General features: G+C 38.6%; 1 protein-coding gene across 5 annotated transcripts in view; it reads right to left on the bottom strand.

Moving 5' to 3' along the window:
• The window catches only part of APP (amyloid beta precursor protein), a 232257-nt gene that overhangs the window by 84311 nt on the left and 133401 nt on the right, over positions 1-14545 (bottom strand). For 4 of the 5 annotated variants that reach the window (XM_085074621.1, XM_085074630.1, XM_085074611.1 and 1 more), the window contains exon 7: positions 4694-4861. The exons of the other annotated variant lie outside the window; for it this stretch is intronic. In XM_085074621.1, the coding sequence (XP_084930747.1) occupies positions 4694-4861 (168 nt within the window). The remainder of the gene's footprint in view (positions 1-4693; positions 4862-14545) is intronic. 5 annotated transcript variants of the gene reach the window in all.

Raw genomic sequence — 14545 nt, 5'->3', positions numbered from 1 at the left:
TCAAAGGTGAAATAAAAGTGCAAATTTTATATAGGTAAGAGACTACGGAAAGAAAAATTAGTCACTTGCATCCACTAAAGGTTGTATTCAAAATTAATGACTTAAATAGATGATATTAGAAGTCACAGTTCTAAATGCCTTAGACACATTATGCATGCAAGCTTAGCTGCCAAAGCATTTTACTTCTTGCTAACTAGGGAGATGCCAACATCCCAAACAAGCAACCAATGGATAAAGGAAATTACTAACAGGAGTATCATCCTGTAAGCTGCTGCTGTAAAAGTGTCTTGGGTTACATGGAACAGGTAACCAAAAGTATGTATTCTATTCCCATTTCCATAAACTGTTACGATAGATGGGGCAGTACTCTTTATCCTCTCAGCCCTGATAACACCCTCTGGAGAAGCAACAGCCACTCTGTGGGGGGCCATGTTACTAATAAGCCATCAAGGTCCTCTGGGATGACTCATAGAATCACATCATCCCATCGTGAGATGCCCCACCCTGAGAGGAGGACCTGAACATTCCTACCTGCATATAATCTGAGGCTTGAAACACCACGGGGGCACAACCATTGGATTCCAAGAGGACAAGAGCTCACTAGCCACCACTGGACCTCCGGAGAAAGACCAGACTTCTCTACAGGATCACCACTTTGACAAGACCACATCCATCACTCCAATGGGACTGCAGCCACCATTTAACTGGACTGCTACCACCACCCTGACCAACAGGGCTTCAGGTCATATTCTGACTGTCCATTTAAGACAGTGTTTCTCTACTATTGTCTTTATTTTAATTTTTCTATTAAATTGTAGTTCTGACTCGGAATCTCTCACAACATATTTGTGTGGGGTTAATTCCTCCACTGGTTTGCTTTCAAACTAGCACAAAAAGCTACAGATCTTTATTTGAAATACAACTCTGAAGAAAAATTAAAGTGGACAGTATCTGCCGCTTAAAAATCACCAAGAGATTTAGCAAGTTTGGACATTCACAGTATTTAGTCTAGCGAATAAATACTACTGTACCTAAATGCACACAAAAACCTGCGACAGTGCTCTAAAATGATCAAAAATAAAGCCGCATGTGTCAACATTTAAACTAAGTTTCAGGGTTTATGCAAGGAAGGAGGGAATTGACAACACTGAACCCTGTTGGTTCTCTCTGTTGTGAGCCACAGAAATTCAGTACTATCATTAAAAAAATATATCCTATTGATAAAAGGGTCATTTTAATAATATGTCAAAAGTTTTAAAAACTGATTTTGCCACCTGAGTACAACTCACTCCCACTTTGAATGAGGAACAAATGAAAACACAGCACCATGAATTCCATTTGGCTCTGAAGGCTGCAGGAGCTGCTTGGATAGCTGCCTGACAAATGAAGCACATTAAAGAGAATGGATTTTCCCACCTTTAGGTCTCCAAGTTAAGAATTAAAAATTAATGTAATTTCAAAATAGCACTCATTAAAAAAATACATTTCCTGTAGCTTTAAGGATGTTTAAAATGCAACAATTAACAGACAAGTAAAAGAAGTAGTAGAATAGATTGCTTTTTAGTACAATAGTAAGACAGAAATCTTTTCTTTGATAGCAGCAATAGACAATTTTTGCTTATTTTTGCCAATATATACTCATTTTGAGGCCATTAAATCCAAATTAACTGCCTGACAGATTCAATGACTTCAAAGGAGTCATTATGGACAGTCACATGGTAGAAGGTTGAATTATTATATTGAACAGAAACCACAGGCAGTACTGGACATTCTTATTAAAAATCAACAGAGACTGAGCATGTGGTCTGATAGGCTGAAGGAATTGGTAACATCATCCTTAAAGCCTTCAACTTCTAAGGCAATTATATATCAATTTCCATGGAGCTGCATGATAAGTGGAAAAAAAAAAAAAGTGACAGCAGTAGCTCCTATCCAACAGATAAATCATTTCTGTCAGACCTCAGAGCACCAGTCAAATCCACCAAGTATTGAGAGAGTCTAAGGCTTTGCACGACAGGACAGACCCACCTTTCCAAATCAAGGCAAAGAGCTTTAGCAAGAAAGCAGAATAAAACATAACTTCTTAACTTTTTTTTTAAGATAAAGTGTTCAGGTTTACTTCAGATGAAGTATTGAGATTTCACAGTATATGAATATTTTGACAACAGAACATCCTCACGTTTTGCTTTAGTCCATTTCCAATTCATTACCAGAGAAACTGACTCACATCCCACACTTTTGCCCTTTGCCCCTATACAAGAGAAACCCAGTGCTATCCACTATTTCATATTGCTCTGTAAAATCTGACTAGGTTATCCTGAAAAGCAAACAATAGCTAGATAAAGGAAAGGCGTGTTTTAGCATCTGTCTTGCCTCCTGCCTAACAGAAACATGATTTTTTTTAAAAATAGGTCAAAAGGGAGCAATAACAATGTGAACCTTAGAGAGAAAAGAAATAAAGAACGGAATAAAAACATTAATATTAATGAAGTGGGGAGGAGAAGACACAAAGATCAAAGAGAAAGACTAAGCTAAGGGGTGGGAGAGGAGGAGGAAGAAATGGCAGGAGAGAACAGGAGTGGCCTTGATGGAAATTTTTCTCCACTGTTTTTCTTTTCTTCTGTGGGACTGGGAAGAGAGTGGTGTCTGTGCTGCCTCTTTCAGCAACATCAGATTAGTACTAAACACAAGATGTCAGTTCAGGGGTGAAACTATGTTAAGCACTTTCAATTATTTTCATTACAATTTCTATTCAGCAAAAATATGAAGAATAAGGAGAAATAGCATGGTGAGACTGAAACAGTACATGAAATTAGAAGAAAACAAAGTTACTTTAGGAACAGAAATAACAAGTGTATAGATAAGGACACAGAACACACTACATAACATTAAAAACCTGGAATAAAACCATAACTGAAATAGTTTGGAAAGTGTACCCTCATAGACTCAACTGTTGCTTGAGAAGCTACTGAAGAAAAAAAAATCAGACAAAACCCCTCTGGGAGATACAAAATCAGGTTGAGTTGTGCAAATAAAGTCAAGCAAGCTCAAGCACTCAACCTAACTCCATTGCCCTTAAAGAGAAAATTACTTAGGCAAAAAATTTGGAATCCCAAAATAAACCAAGAGAATCATGGAAATGGTAACGGCTGAGTCACTGTTTTATTGAAAAGAATCTGAGGAAAAAAACAGCCAGCCAGACAACAACTTCCATGAGACAGAGCAGAATCTCCTGGGCTTATCTGAAGATTCTAATGATTATCATCTATAGCAAATTTAGAAATTGTTTCTTATTTCATTTCTAACCTCACATGCTGCAAGACAACTTTCAGTATTAGAAGAAAAGATCATTTATCCTCCCAAAGAGAGGATGCAATCAGAGATAAACTGTGTTTTGGATCTCTGGAAACATCTTACCTAACACAGGAACTTAATGGTTCAAAATGCTCTTCTGATATTAAATGCACTAGACCTCACTCCAGCCTCCTGTACAGATCTATGTCTTCACTACATCTTCTGTCTTGTTGCAGAAGCTGATCACGGTTCATGAAGTATTCTCCTCATTCCCATTGTGGCAGATTTCTCCACGTCCCTTCCCTGGAGCTTTGCCATGAACAGCTCTAGAAGATGCTGAGATAAAATGCAGCTGGAGCAGCAGTGCAGCAATCTTGCCTCCAGGACTGCTCTTGCTTCCGCTCCAATAAAATACAGGTCAGCTACTCTGCTCCATAACACACACGGCCTTGCTAGGGCTCCTCATTTGTGCGCATTTTAAAGCCTTGTACTTACTGAAAACGCTCCTAGGCCCATTTTGGAAAATACTGTACTAAAAGGAGCCCTGAGATGCTGTTTGTGTTCTGCTCCTCCATGCCCTGTGAGCAGGCAAGGCAGTGAGATGTACTCACTCTTTAATGTGTCAGATGTAAATGTCAGTGGATGCTACCCCAGGAGTATCTGCTTGCAAGGCAGCTTGGGAGGGGAGTATACAACAGGCTCTCAAAACAGAACATATCTCATAAAACTAGCACCTAATTTATCCACTTCAATGGTGTATGGTGGAGAAAGCCACCAATCTCAAACAGTGCAAACAGCCTTTTTTCAGCAAAAATAGTCATTAAAACATACGGTTGAGTTAAAGTGGGAGGTGATTCACATCCATGTGCACCAGAGCCCTTAGGGAAACAAAAAATAAAACGCTTCTTCTCCGCTTTTCATTGCAAACACACACAAAGAATTCAACCAAACTAAAACCAAACAAAGCCAAGAAAACCTGGAAATAAACATTCTTACATTTTTTAGCTTTGATAAAATAGGTCATAAATACATGAGAATATACTGTAAAACCTATGAGCTATTTGAGCTATTTTTAAACTTACCTGAGGTTTCCCTAAAGTTAGTGTTTTTTCCTGCATATGCATTGTATGTGCATGCACACAGGCACACAAAATGTCAGTACGCTTTGACAGAGAATAGAGAGAATCTGGGGGTGAAGGCGTCGGCTGAGGAGGTGTTAAGCACTCAGCCCCCTACTCAGAGCCCACCTACAGTGCCAAGAAGTCACCCACTACCATGCTGGGTTAGCAAAAGGCCAAGGAGGCCCGAGCGGTGAGCAGAGGTGTGGACAGACCGCGGCTGGTGTTAGCGTGAGCCCAGGCTCACCCCCCGCACGGCGGATGCCGTGGAGGGCACTTACTGATGCTGCCACAGACCGCCATGCAGTATTCCTCCGAGTCAAAGTTGTTCCGGTTCCCACCACAGCCGCCGTAAAAGAAGGGCACGCACTTTCCTTCAGCCACATCAAAGTACCAGCGGGAGATCATCGCGCGGCAGGGCCCAGTCTCAGCTTGCTCAGAGCACACCTCTAGTCACAGGAGACCCAGAGGAACCACATTTAGCATGGAAATGGTATCATCTTGGCTTCTTAATTAGGTGTCTCTCTGTGTCCACACACTCAATAGGAGCAGGAGATGCACCAAGAAGATGTTTTGGGGAACAGGAAAACCTTCCCCAGAGATAATGAACGTAAATTTTGAACTGACTCAGATTCCTGCCATAAAGTCTTCTTAGCCTGCCTATACCTTATGACTTTATCTGCACACACTGAGAGGTGTTGCTCTAAAACAAATGTGGAATTTCATCTGCTTCCAGGCCAGAGGAGTACAACCACTAACTGACTGGCAGGTTTGCTGACAGCGCTGGGCAGATTCCTGCCCAAGCAGCTTACTTGGTATCTGAAAGGAAACATCTGAAAGCAGAAAAAGAAACATTTTCTCTTGTTCTTTTTTAGCTCTATATAGCCTCCCTGACAAAATTATACAAAAGAAAACAAACAAACAATTATTTATGCATTTTAGTGGAAAACAAATTCTCTTCAGACACCTATTTAAAATGTAGGCAGTGATGAAGAAACTCCCTGTTGCAAGCCACCCAGCACAGGGCTTTTAATGCACAGTTTGAGGGCTCACATATATAAAATTGCTGCTGTAGCTTGAACCATCCGTGGGAGGAAATCTCATTCCCAGTGAATATACATACAGGAAAAAAATTAAAATGGTTTGTGCTGGTGTTCACTGTGAGCTGCCACAGTCTCTGCCTACATCCTACAACACATGGAAACCTGAGGGAAGAACCAAACCACACAAATTAAAGACAAAGCAAATTCTGCCTGCAATTTGGAGTTCAGCCAATTACACAGGTAAACATATAGCCCTTTACCAATAATGTTCCAAACAGACAAAAACAGTTTTATCTTTCAATGTGCTGCACAAGTAATTTCAAATACACATAATATTAAACCCCATAAACCCCTCATTTACTTTCATCCCATACACTACCTGGCAAACAAACTGCCATATTCAACTAGAGGCTTCTAAATTCTCTGCAAAAATTTGAATTTTGTGGCAGATTCCTAAGGGTTGAAAGGTAGGAAGAAATCAGTACATTAGCACTGGAAATCCCCTGCATGCTCATCACCTCTCAGATGGCTGGTTACAAAGAGTCCTGCTTTTCAGTGTTTGTCCTGACCCATCAACTCACTACCCTCAGAAGCACCATTATTTATAAATAGGTTTTTATGTCCAATTGTCACTGGCAATACAATCCACATTTCCTTACATACAATATAGGTACAATTTTACATGTGTTTAACTTATTCATGTATTCTAACTATAAATAACATCAAGAATCAATTTTAGGAGCATACATTTAGTCTGAGAGAAACAGATTCAAGAGTATGCAACCATCAAGGATGTGCTAAAATGTTGCACTTCTGTACCAAGAAATCAGGGGGAAAGGAATAAAATTGAAGAAAAAACAAAATAAGTGTCATTCATTGCACAGCACATTAATTACAATTAATTGTGTATTACCATATGATTAATTATAGACCAATATTTAGTATACAAGTATTTGTCCTGACTTATTTTAAAATCAAATCCAGCAATGCCACCCAATTATATAATCAAATCCTGACAAAAAGCTAACTTTGCACAGTTGTGGAAGAGCTGCCACATGTCAATTAAAAATTAAATAGTGACTACTGATATTAAATGGACAAATACAATCACAAGAATTTTTACTGAGAGGAAATGTCATTTCTGAAAATACAAAGGTCTCAACAATTTAGTCTTTCTTATTTAATGATGATTATGGGCCAGCCTCTAGCCACACAGTAAGTGCCTTCTATGTTTCCCTCAAAATATTTGTCTTGCTATAAACCCTGATTTATTTTCCACTGTTAAGTGTTATCAAGATGGAAACTGCTTACAGATTTAATCTGAAATTTCCTGCAAGTATCTCTCTCACAAAAATAGCAACGGACATTTGAATGTGTAAAAGCAAAGGTAACTGCCCATCAGATTGGACATTGGAATTGGCTCTTTGGTGAATTAAGTAATTTATACACATGAAGATGCATTTGAACAAGCATTTGGGAAACCACAGAGCAACATATTTAAAAGAGCAAGCCTGAAGCTTTGCAGCCTAATGTTGTGGCTGTGAGCAGGCCACTTTCCTGACCTGTCACCTCCCACCAGGCGAGAGACATCCTTCCCCTCCAGCCTACTCTGCCAACCTTAGTGCTCTTGGTGAGACCTACATAGTACTTAGGTAACCACAGAGAGACATACTGTATTGTCTTCTAATGTTTATGACCTAAATGGAGAGTAAGCAAGAGATGGGGAAGCGCTCTGCTTTACTATTTCATGACTCTTTCTAATAGAAGCGTGATGCCAGTCCAGTCTAGGAAACTTGTTACTGCTGTCATTCATCCCTCTCTTGATGGCTCCATCCCTGTCTGCCATTCTCTGTGAAGAGCTCAGAGTAGCATTCCTTCAGCCCTGCTTTGGGGCAAAGGTACATTTTTAAACCAGCTTCAACGTCTGGACAATAGTCCCATCACTCCTGTTCGTGGGCCAGACACTCCTCCCATGCCTCTCCATATCCCCATCCATCACTTGTCTTCACAAGAAAAAGCCACTGCATTTGGTAGCTGTACCATCTCTGCTGAGAAGATAGGGAAATGAAGTGCTGAGATGGGAAATTGAAGGTTTTCTTGAGCTATTAATCCAAACACCCCTTCCCCTTCCTTCTGCTGCTGCCAAGTACAGCAGTTAATGCATACGAGGTGTGAACTACGGTATTTTAACAGATATTAGGAGCAGGCAGGCAGCATGCGCTGCTGAATGATTCATCAAAAAATTAAAAGCTGTCTTTTCTTGATATTTTAATTCTGTTGCCGAAAACCGAGGCAAAAAATGAGTTATGTTTTGCCAATGTGAAATTCAATTTTACTTGATACCACAAATAATTTGTATCCAGTACAGCTCAATAGTGAGCTTTGCTTTGTTTAAAGCACTTGCTCACTCTTCCACCTCCAAAGACAGACTTTAGCCTTTAGCTTCAAGAAACTGGATAAAATTAAAGAGGACCAGCCTTTGCCACAACCCAGGTTCATGAACAGTTGCTTTTAGACACTTTAGAGTTTTCAAACCTTACTACTCCAATAGTCAAATTTCTCTCATCCTGTGTCCTAAACCACAGGTGCCAAATATCTCTGTTCTCCAAAACCTTGGGCGTGGCAAATTACTTTTTAGGTAACCAGGAAAGTGTAATTCAACTTTCCCCATTCCAAGCTTCTTGTACTTATTCCAGCATGTCGGGGCAAACCCATTTGTTTCTAGCCATGCAAGCACCACTCCCTGAAGGATAAGGCTCTGGCAAAGCTTGTTGATTTGCTTTTAAATTAAGTAGTTGAATACTGAAAACTAATCAGTTACATTAAATATCGGCACTGACTGTGTTATTTTTTGTTTGCAAAGCACAGACTTCAGCACCCTAGGAAACGCAGTCTTCAAGTATGCGCACATTGATTTTTACTGGCTTTATACAAAGTACTTCCATAAGCACTCATTTACTGATATGATGTAAGTAGAACTCATTAGAATTTATGTGCAAACATTTTAAATACTTTTGATAATCAATTTTTACAGAACAAAATACAAAATACGGTTCTGAATGGCAGTTTAAATTTTTCATTACAATTTTATTCCTGTTACTTGAAGAAAACCAATTCCAAATCAAAGTGAAATTGCTTTATTTCAAAATCTCAACTCCATGCTTTTTTTCCCCATATGGGACTTAAATTCTTAACAACAACATTTTCAATTGAGGAATTGGAAATAAAATGTAAACTTCTATCAGGGAAAAAGCTACATTCACATATTTCTGTCACTGTAATTATCAAGTTTACTCATTATTTTTTCAGGATTTGAGTTTATTTACATAATCATGAAAACTAAGCTCATTTAATGCTGGCAGTCAACCCCAAACCTTAAATCAGAAATCAAAATTGAAGGTATCTAAGAAAAAAAGGCCCAACAGGAGGAGTTAGATTACTAACTCTGACCTGTCTTGGAAATTGGTTTTCCACGTCTAGTTTACACCTCTGAGAAACCTATTTGCCTTAATGCTACAGAAGAAAGCTACCATCATGCTGGCTTATAAATATTGCAAGGTCTTGGAAAATATAGCCCCAATAATGGAAAATATATTGTACTGATAAGCCTTTCTGTACACCCAGCCCTGCAAGTTTGAAGAAGTACACAAAACTAAATCATACTGGGGGCCTGAACCCCCTATGATATGCAGCCCACTAGTACTGGTGTGTCTTTGCTGTCCATTCAAACTGTGTTGCAATCACACAGAAACAGAACACCTCTTAAATGGGGACCTGAAACACTCAGATGCTTAAGAATATGGGATCAAATATTTTATTTTACCATTTTTATCTCACTAAAGAACAGAGTAAATAACTGATAAAAGCAAGAGAGGGCAAAGGAATAAACCTCTCAAATATATATAATGAGGTATACGCTCTCCTTCACACACTTGTATATAAAGTAACACAACTGGAATAATTCTGGCTTCCATGCCTTCAGGAATTGAGCTATAGTTTGAGGATATTAATATAAATGCATCTATATTAGTCTATTTTTAAACTAGCTGAGAAAAATTAGGCAAGAGCAAATGCAATGTTTTTCTTTTAGTTATACTCTTTATGTTCTAAAAAGGCACAACTGTTTTTATTCAATGAATTAATCAAAAGGGAATATTTAAAGATAATTTCACTGAAACAAAACTTCCTCATTCTGAATATATGGTTAGAAGAGGCAACCAAATTTTAGTTTGTGTATTCAAAGAGAAGAGCTAATTTCAGAAGATGTTTTTGGAATGAGGAGAAGACAGCTGTGAAGCTGGCACATGCTCTAGGACTAAAGTTGGTGCACAAGCTACACAATTGCTAAAATACCTTTTTACAGAAAAAAGTTAAAAAAGCAGAATGATGACTTCTCATTGCAATACTGAGGACAGCTCTTCTATAACTGTTAAATACCCTATAATTGTGATTTCCATCCTCTGTAATCAAGATTCAATTTCTCTCTATAATCATTATTCTTAAGCTACTGCAAGGGCATTTTTAGAATTAAAAAAAAAACCTTAATGGTATATTTGGCTAGAATACAAAGCCTTATAATTCTGAAGCAGAACAAGTATGTGAACATACATTTTCTATTCCTTGTGCACAACAGAACTACATTTGGAACTAAGGTGCCATAAAATTACCACTGACAGCCATAATGCAAACAAAAAACCCAGACTGATTTTAAATCTAGGTTAACATAGTTTCATGAATTTATGTTTTAAAAAAGGTAGTACTTCCACATAACATCACAATTCTGCTAATATGGCATGACAGTGAGTATTGAGGATTAGCCCCAAAGTGCGTTCCAGTCTTTTTATACAGCAAAACAAAATAAGCAATTAATTACTGCTTCAATATAATAAAATGACATTTTCTCTATGGAAACAGAATCTTGGTAATTTCTGGTGGCAGGATATATTTCATCTTAAACTACTCTCCACCTTCACACTTTACATAAAATAACACTATTACTGTGTTTAGTATTTCAGTACTTTTGCCCTCAACCCAAAAATGTAATAGTATACTATGTCTCCATCAACAAGATTACCAGAATTTAAAAAAATATTTCCTCCAATTGCAATATATAATAAAATATTATATTATGGCAGAATAGCTGTGCTTTTAATTATAATGTCTAATTAAAAGCTAAAAATGCAAATCCATTAGGTTAATTTTATCAGCTCTGGTTCATAAATCAGAGTAGATGATCATTCTTAATGAAGATCTCATAGCAAAAAGAACCCAGTGGATTTATTCTATGAAAGTGGGACAAAACTATGGAGTGTGGAAAACAAAATACCCAATTAATGTAGCATACTCTACTAACATTGTCCCAAAATTCCCAGCTGATAGGTCTGATAATCGGGGTTAATCTCCCTTGCTTTAAAGTATGTGGTAGGTGTCACTGAATGGATTTTAAGTCTTCCAGATAAAAATCTTCAGAAAAAACCACTCATGATGGATCAATGACAGTAAGACCTACCATACAAACATCAGGCTACTTTTCTCTTGTTAGGAAACCAGCATATAGTCTCTCACTTGCAACTCCAGACTGAAAACACAGTTAAAATGTCATGTGAAGCAGCACTGCTTAGATTCTTCCCCAACTGCCTAAAGAAATCCATCTCGATCAGAGAAAGCAAAACCAATTGATAAAGGCCAATATTACACTGGCTAGAGGAGTCAGATGAGGCCTATGCTGCCGATCTGCTGGCAGGTGTGCAGAGAAGCTGCCAAGTGTTTTGTGTCAGGCTGCTGTGCTGAGCCCGCTGCTCTCGTCTAATGAGGTCTGACTGATTGTGACATTGATGGGAAGCACTAAGCCAATAGTGACTGATTTTTCTTGTACTCTCCTGTGTCCTCCTGCTGTCCTGTGCTGAAGGACTGCAGAAACAAAATCACAAACTGCACATGATGGGGGAAGCAGTGCTCCTGCTTGCCTCCATCACATGCTGGAAACCTGGATCCTCAAGAGCAGCTCTGCAATGACCCATGACACCATGGCAATTATATCAGAAATGAAACCACTCTCTTGCCTAAAACCTGGCCAGCAGAGTAACTTCCCCTGCTCCACATAGAGACAAAAATCAAGAGCAGGGCTTCATAAATGAGCCATATTTTCTTCAGCACAAATTCAATGCTAACATGTCCCCGTAATCAAAGGCGAAAAATGAAGATTTGAGACTAATTTTACCATCTGAATTCCTGTAATCTCAGACCCACAATCATCTGGATTTAACATCTGAAGCCCAGCTAGAGCATATCTAAAAGTTTAAACTGGGTCTGCTGCTATACTCCTATGCTATGAATTCAGAGTAAACATGTCTCATAAAAGGTAGGAAACTGAATACTAGCAAATACTGGGCTACGGAAAGTTTATTCACATTTTTTAATAAACACATAGAAATGCAGCTGCTGCAGAAAATGAATGAAAATACTATCCACCTGCCAATGGACCTCTCTCATTCTCTAGGCAAGACTAATTCCCTTTTCACTGAAAGTAAGTTTGCAAGTGGTTCTACTATTACTATTTTGGTCATGATTCATTAAAATATCCACAGAAATAAAACTGCTTGAAAAATTAATCCTAATATAGCTCAACTGTCTTTAAAGTATAACACTGCATTTATGTTTTTTACTTATTTATGGCTGATGGCAACCATTCCACTGATCTGGCAGAGAAAGGGCTCAGTACTAGCCCACAATAAAATCCTAAGTTATGGCTTTAGAATAGTTGCTCCTTGTTGATTTCACATTTGAAAAGCAACTCCTCTCAAATAGGTTAAACCCACTCTCTGTGTTCTTTAATGCTAAAGACATAATATTAGTTACAGCTTCACAAAACTAGCTGTAAAGGGTTGTGAAGAGCATCCTAGGATATGTTTTATGACTAATGCTTGCTCAAGGCAGCCTGGAACAGAGCTCAGTCAACATGGATGAAGCTCTGATACTTCAATCCTTCCAGAAAGGCTTCCAAGGTGTCTCCATAGTAAGGACCTCTTCTAAATACATACGCTCTCAACAAGGTCCCTCTGCCTCTTTCATTTACAATGACAGTGACAAACTTTTCTGTTTGCATCAGCAAGATGCTCACCACACAAGTTCTTATGCTGGATCTGCTGCCTGCACTGGGAGGACAGGGACCCCTGTAGGAAGCTTTCTCTTGTGTGTAGCAAGGGAAGCAAAAGCAAGGCTCAAGGTTATGTCATTTCGACACTTAAATGTTAATAAATAAGCAAGCACTTTGCATACACAGCTCTGTCAGATACCACTTATACACTCCCCAGGACAGTCCCTACACCATCTGTGGCCCAGGAAGGCTGAAGGTCAGGGAAGCCAAAAGGCTTGTGGCAGAACTGTGCTGAGAACTTGTATTGGTAACAGATTGCCCTCATTTCACTTGCGTCAATGAATATTTCCCTCCCGGTCACCCAAGGTGGGAAATTTTAGACTTGAGAAAAATCATATGCTCCCATTTCATGATCAGCAAATATACACATTTCTAAAGCACTTCTAAAAGGTCACTTCAATAGTTTACATCATCTTTTACATGTTATGTTTTATATTCAGGTGATTGTACATTACTCTCCTGAAAGCTAAACATCTTAAGCTCTTTGAAACAGCACCCTCAGTAGAGATACACGTTCTACTGAATTTGTCCTCCTTTACACTCATCCAAAATTCCACTGAAGTCAAGTGTCCTTTTCTGGGCTTTTTTCCCCAGCCTCAATGTTTATTTACCAGCAAGAACAGGTAATTTTATCTCCAGGTGGTAAAAGCTCACATATGGAAATACATTTAATTGGTTTAAAGATTTAAACAATCTCTTCCCACCCCCTCCTCACTGGAAAGGCTCTCAAACAACTGAGCAAAACACTGAAACAGTCAGATAAGACAGAAACGCATGAGACTGCATTGCTAGTCTTAGAAACATTTACAAGTGATTTTAGCAAAGCAAAGAGCTCCTTGTAAACTCAACAGAAAAACACAACCAAGTAATTCCGCTTTTCCCAAAGCATCCCCTGGGCATCCTTCTGTATCTGGTGTGATAAATTGTTGCCAGCATCCTCTGCTCTGACAAACATCGGAACCACAGCTCAAGAGAAAGAGACACTGCCACATGCAGAATGTGGGACTCCACTGGCATTGGAGTCCCAAGAATCCCCAGCGGCAGGGGATAGGTTAGCATGGGGAAAGGAGCCAGGCCAGATGTTTTCTGCTTCATTTCACAACTGGGCCAATTTCTACCATTTTCCCTCTGCTTCCTGCAATGAGTTACAACTCATTTCTTTTCAAGCATAGTCTTTAATTTAATTTCCTGCCACCATCTGCAGCACTTATCAGTAAAGATGTAAGTACTGTAGTAAAATTAGGATCTATCTTACCGAGATTTACACCAAACTGTATTATTAAAATAGAAAAATAAAGATAATTAATTCCAATATGCTTTGTAGGAGATGCATGGCATTTAAAAATACTATGTTGCTATGCTGCCCACGAACTAGGGTAAAATTCAAAGTTTAAAATGCAGTCCTGTTAATAAGTAAAATATATAATGGAAATTAAGTTTTAGAAATGAAGAATTCTTTCTCACTCCATGTATTCTACTTTTTCCTGTTTCCTTCTTCCCCACCCAATAAAACTCATTAGGTTAGATTCATTTTTCTGCAGTTATTTTAAATTCATCCAATTCCACTGAATTACTAATTCATGGGGAAACATAGCAAACAGATATCTAACAGAACCACACAAAATGACTCACCACTGCTGTTAATATGAGAGACCAAACTAGTTCATGCTACCTCCTTCTTGGAACTGATACTCCCTATCCATCTGCAACACATGTGCATGATAAACCATACACACTTTCCTGTCCTATTTGCTACATATGGCAGCTGAATTTTATTTAAAGTTACTTTAAAATAAAACCTTCTGCTCCCATCCACACCACACACAAAAAACACATTTTAAGGACAGACAGTCCCTGCACCATCTGTGGGTGTAGCGCTGGAGGTCAGAAAACTCAAAGGGCTGTGATAGAACTCACTCCAAAGAATATTTGTA

Source organism: Lichenostomus cassidix, chromosome 1, assembly GCF_008360975.1.
Source record: "Lichenostomus cassidix isolate B80296 chromosome 1, HeHo_3.0, whole genome shotgun sequence".
Taxonomy (NCBI): Eukaryota; Metazoa; Chordata; class Aves; order Passeriformes; family Meliphagidae; genus Lichenostomus; species Lichenostomus cassidix.
The sequence above is the reverse complement of the archived record's forward strand: the minus strand, read 5'-3'. Positions and strand labels throughout refer to the sequence as shown.